Source organism: Fulmarus glacialis, unplaced genomic scaffold, assembly GCF_000690835.1.
Source record: "Fulmarus glacialis isolate BGI_N327 unplaced genomic scaffold, ASM69083v1 scaffold32815, whole genome shotgun sequence".
Lineage (NCBI taxonomy): Eukaryota > Metazoa > Chordata > Aves > Procellariiformes > Procellariidae > Fulmarus > Fulmarus glacialis.
In genome coordinates, this window is record NW_009214199.1 from 8,162 (window position 1) to 13,333 (window position 5,172).

At 57.7% G+C, this 5,172-nt stretch overlaps 1 protein-coding gene across 1 annotated transcript in view; it reads left to right on the top strand.

The window, feature by feature from the left end:
* LOC104077300 (collagen alpha-1(XVIII) chain-like) overlaps positions 1 to 3,387 on the top strand; it is a gene marked incomplete at its 3' end in the record, with an annotated part of 5,882 nt that extends 2,495 nt beyond the window's left edge. The window contains exon 3 of the mRNA XM_009578478.1: positions 2,843 to 3,387. Coding sequence (XP_009576773.1) covers positions 2,843 to 3,387 — 545 coding nt within the window. The remainder of the gene's footprint in view (positions 1 to 2,842) is intronic.
* Between the last annotated feature and the right edge of the window lie 1,785 nt (positions 3,388 to 5,172).

Genomic DNA, 5,172 nt, shown 5'->3' on the forward strand with positions numbered 1-5,172 from the left:
GTGGCTTGGAGCATCCCGGGGGCTTTTCCAGTGGCAACAGGAGCAAAAGGCTGGGTCGCTGCAGCCAGAGGCATCCCCGCAGCCATCCCGTGCCAGCACCCATCCCAAAACCGCTGCGGCGTCAGCTGTCTCTGGCTCTCTGTGCTCCACAGTGGGTGCTGCCAGTTTGCCTCAGGGAGGAGGGGGTGCGATATTTGGGTTCTGGGTGCCCTTTGGAAAAAGCAGGCATGGCCTGAAAGGTTTGGGGTTGAGAAGAGGCACTTTTTTTGCAGGGGAGCAGCCGTTTGAAGGGGTCTCCCCTTACCCCCACCCGCTCCCCAGGCCCCATCCAGCCTCACAGCCCTGGCCTCTGCCTGCTTTGCACGTTGCGCAGGGGCAAGATGTGTCCCCGTTTGCTTTGGGAAGCATCGACACCCAGCTGCCACCCTGGGCTCGGGGGCGAGTGGCATGTTTGGAGAGGAGGGAGGATCCCAGAGCCAGCTGAAATGCCAAGGGGAAAATTGCATTGTTAACAAAAGCCTCTTTCAGCCTGTCCCCTGTCATACCAAGCCCCAGGGGCAGAAAATGGCTTTTCTGGCCTGGCTGCAGAAATTGCAGCGCCGGCTCTTACACCCATGCAGACCCCCAGGAGGAAGCTCTGGTTTCCTCTTCCCTTAAAGCTGCTGTGAATTTGGCTTCCTCCAGCCTGAGATAAGCTCCATCCTGCATCCTGGTGTTTGCAGTCAGCTTGGCCGCAGCCACCTGCTGTAAGGTGGCTGGCATGGCTGGGGACGGCTCGGCTGGGGATGGGGCAGTGGGAGCGAGCTTGTGGGGCGCCTGAGCATGGGGTGTCTCAAGGGTGGGTACCAGTCTGGGGCTCGCTGTGGAGCTCCGCTGGCTCACCCCATCATTTTTGATGTAGGGCTGCGCACATCTGGGCATGAAAGGATGCTGGGCTTGAAAGCATGCTGGGCTCCAGGGTCCAGAGGTCCCTGCGGCCGGCAAGGCAGAGGGGCTGCGCTGAGCCCTTCCCCTCCGAGCAGGCTGGGGATGCCCCATGGGGAAGCCTGATCCCAGTGCAGGGCAGATGAGGGGGTTAGGGCTGGTGCAAGACCAGGAGGGAGGTTTCCTTCCAGCCAGGTGCTCAGTTTTGGGGTGCCAAGCTTGGGAAGGAATGGGGGCTTGGGGGAGCAGAATAGTTTCAGAGCAGCAAGCTCTGGAGAGGATCAGTGGGTCTGGGGTCTGGCAGAGAGAAAACTTGCCCCCACCTCTAATCGGTGGCATTTCTAACATCCCCGCTGCCTGGGTCCTGGGGATGCCCCATGGGGAAGCCCGATCCCGGTGCAGGGCAGATGAGGGGGTTAGGGCTGGTGCAAGACCAGGAGGGAGGTTTCCTTCCAGCCAGGTGCTCAGTTTTGGGGTGCCAAGCTTGGGAAGGAATGGGGGCTTGGGGGAGCAGAATAGTTTCAGAGCAGCAAGCTCTGGAGAGGATCAGTGGGTCTGGGGTCTGGCAGAGAGAAAACTTGCCCCCACCTCTAATCGGTGGCATTTCTAACGTCCCCGCTGCCTGGGTCCCTGTCACGGGGCTGGCGCTGGCATTGGGGCTCAGCAGCAGGGGGAGACTGGGGATGCTCCATGTGCGCAGGTCCCCCCAGGCTTTGGAAGAGGCACCCGGTTTTTAATCTCCTCCCACCATCTCAAGAGACGTGTTTTCCTTCCAGGCTGGGCAAGGCTGGGCTGATTTCTTTTTCTTTTTTTTCCCCCTCTTCTTTTTATTTTTTTTAAGAGCTCTGGAGGACAATGCCTGGCTCCAGAGCAGGGTGGAAGTTCCTGGCTGGTCCTCCCAGGCTCAACACACCTCTGATAACCCCCCGTTGCTCATGTGAAACACCAGGGATGGAGCTGGGGACATTGAATTGTCTCAGCTCCTGCTCCTGACTCAGGATGGGGCCAAAATTGGCACCAAGCATCCGTTCCTGGTGCAGAGCCCTTGGCTGTTTCGAAGCTGGGGTGGTTGGGTTTCCTCATTCCTGGGAAACACAGAGTTAAAAAGCACCCGGCGTGCTCGATCCCATCGAGTTGGCACCCGCCCGAGCAGTTGACATAGGAGAGGAGGAATCCAGCGCCCGGTGTGTGGGCGATGAGGATGTGCCTGCTGCCAAAACAACGGGAGCTGGCGTACAGAGGACCGGCTCGCCCCGGCCAGATGTTCAGCTGCGTCGGGTAGGAGAGACCGTCCCGAACAGAACTTCCCCAAGCGCCTTGAGAAAAAGGAGTTAGGAAAGGAGGGAAGCTCCAAATTGAGATCATCTTGGAAGCTCATGGGGCGCGCCGACTCGAGCTCCGTTCCCAGGGTGTTGCAAGGGGATGGCTCTGATTTATTCCCAGCCAGGGTGACCTCGTGAGCTTGTCCCGGGATGACGTGGGGGGTCACCTTGACCCCGGAGCGGGTACAGATGTAACACACTTCTTCGCGGCTCCGTGGTTGTTCAGCACCCCAGTGCTCCAGCAGCATCCCCTGCTGCCTGCACGGGCATGTTGCTACCATGCTCAAGACCCTTTTGGTTTTATCCCACCTCAGGGATGTCCTGGCCATGGTCGGAGGGCCAGCAGCAGGGAATTGGTGGCATTTTGGGAGACGCATCCCAACTGTGCGGTGGAAGCAGCTCAAGGAGCGTTGTTGCCTTGACCAACCTGCAGCCTGAAGGAAAATCCTGGCCCCTGGGGAGGGTGAGCAGAGGGAGTCGCTGAAGAGTGGTGTTTGGGGGAGGCATGGCCAGTGATGTCCCCCCAAGGCGCCTTGCTGAGGGTGACCATCCTCGCCAGGCCGGTTGTGACTGTCCCCTTTTCCTTCCTCTTGCAGAGAACCTCAGCACCGAGGTCAGCCTCCTGGAGCTGATTGGAGACCCCCCGCCTGAGGAGATCCTCAAAATTTATGGCCCTGACAACAACCCCGGCTACGTCTTCGGCCCCAATGCCAATACGGGCCAGGTGGCCCGGTACCACCTGCCGAGCCCTTTCTACCGGGACTTTTCCCTCCTGTTCCACATCCAGCCCACCACCCCCCGGGCTGGCGTGCTCTTCGCTGTCACAGACTCCTCGCAGAGCATCATCTATGTGGGCGTCAAGCTCTCGGAGCTGCGGGCGGGCAAGCAGCAGATTATCTTCTACTACACAGAGCCAGGCTCGCCAAGCTCATATGCAGCAGCCACCTTCACCGTGCCCACCTTGCTCAATCAGTGGACGCGCTTCGCCATCAGCGTGGAGGAGGATGAAGTTGTTCTCTACCTGGACTGTGAGGAGCACGAGCGGGTCCGCTTCGAGCGGTCCCCAGATGAGATGGAGCTGGAAGAGGGCTCTGGGCTCTTTGTTGCTCAGGCTGGAGGAGCTGACCCAGATAAATACCAGGTAAGACCTTGGGTCACTCCAAGGAGCATCTCCAAGAAGAAGCCTGGGTGACGCTGGAGGGACATGACACCAGCTTGTGCCTCTTGAACCAACCTCTTTGCCCAGAAGACAAACCAGCAGCCATGCTCCGCGTGCATCCCTGGGGAAGGAGACGCTTGAGATGGGGGGGAAAGGTGGCTTGAGATGCCACCAACTTTATTGTCTTGGGTCTCACCAAGGCAAAGCTCTCAAGGTGGGCTGGCAGGAGGAGATGGGGTTGTGCTACAGCAGTCACCGTTGCCCGTACCTTTTCCAGCAAATGCTGAGCCTCTTCGAGTCTCCCCTTTGCTAAAAATACCCAACTCCTTTAGTGGAGGAGCTGGTTTGGCTGGTAAAATGTCTCTCTTAGCTGGAAAAAATGCTTGGGCTGGAGCATATCTTTGTTGGCTGACACTGGGCGGTATCTGCAGGAAGACTTTGGAGAGCAAGGAAAGAAGGTGATAGCTCAGCCTATGATTTGAGCATGACTTATGTTCTAGATAAGGTTTATGGAAAGTGTGGGGAAGATGCCCAGCTGAAGTGGAAATCCCCCGCAGTGCTTGAGGAGAGGAAAGTTCAGGATTGCACCGCCGGTTTTCTCCTGGGTTGAGCATGGTTTGCCCACCAACAGAGGCTCTGCTGAGTGGAGCGATGCTTTTCCCGGGGAGCTTTGCAAAGCACGTTTCTGAGCTTAAACATCATCTTGACTAACGAGCAGTGCTGCCGCAGTCCCAGTTAAACCGCTTAAGGCAGGGAAAGCTCCTCTGGGAAGGGTTAATGATTGATGGGCCGGGGACCAGTTTGTGCTGGGATTTGGGTTGGTCCCTTGAGGTCTCAAGAGCAACTTTTTGCTCTTGAAGAGCAATTTTTTGCTCTTGAACCTGCCGGGAGGGCCAGGTCATGGCTGTGGAGGAACTTGTCTCCCCAGCTGGAGAGGGCTTGGCACCAGTTGGAAGGCAAAGCAACAGCCTGAAGCAGAGCGAAGCACTCCTGCCTTTCTATCAGATGATGTTCCCGAGCTTGCCAAACACCCAATCCCACCGCCCACGCCCAGTTTTCCTGCAGGGAATAGCCGGCCATCAAGGGATGGAGGCTTACTGCCTCGGCTGGCCAAGAGGGGAGCGGGGAGGGCGGGCTTAGACGTCTTCTTGGCATCTGTCTGCCTCGTGGTATTTCCATTGCTGACCAGCCCTCACTCGTGTTATCTGGAACTAACTGGGCGTCAAGCTGATTAAAACCTGGCCCTTGGTCAAGCTGCAAGATGAGCTGCTCATGGGCAGCTGGAGGGCGGCTGGTGAGTTCTCAACTGGCATCTGTGCTTCTTCCCTTTGTGTCAACGGGATGAAACCTGGAGGGGTGAAACCTGCAGGTAACGCAGAAGGCCCTGGGACGGTAGATATCAAGGGGGTTACTGTAAATGGGGTCTCAGCCAGGGTCTGGCAGGGTTTGATCACAGGTGGATGCACGGTAAGTCCTACAGTGCTGCTGCCCCCTTTATTGGGGCAAACGGGCTGCAAGGGCCCTTATAACCATCCTTTGTGGGCACGCCTTGGTTCAGGGCTGTAATCTGATTATTTCCAATGCCTCCAGCAAGCCCCAGAACCGGGAAGGCCAGGCTGGAGTGTTGCATTTATCACACTTGCGCTTGATGCTAGTGCTTGGTGGGGAGGAGAGGAATGGATTAGAGCCGGCTGTCACCAGGGCAAGCAGCTGGAGGAGGTCACAACCCACCTACGGGCGTTTGCTTGTGGGAGGGATTTATATTTT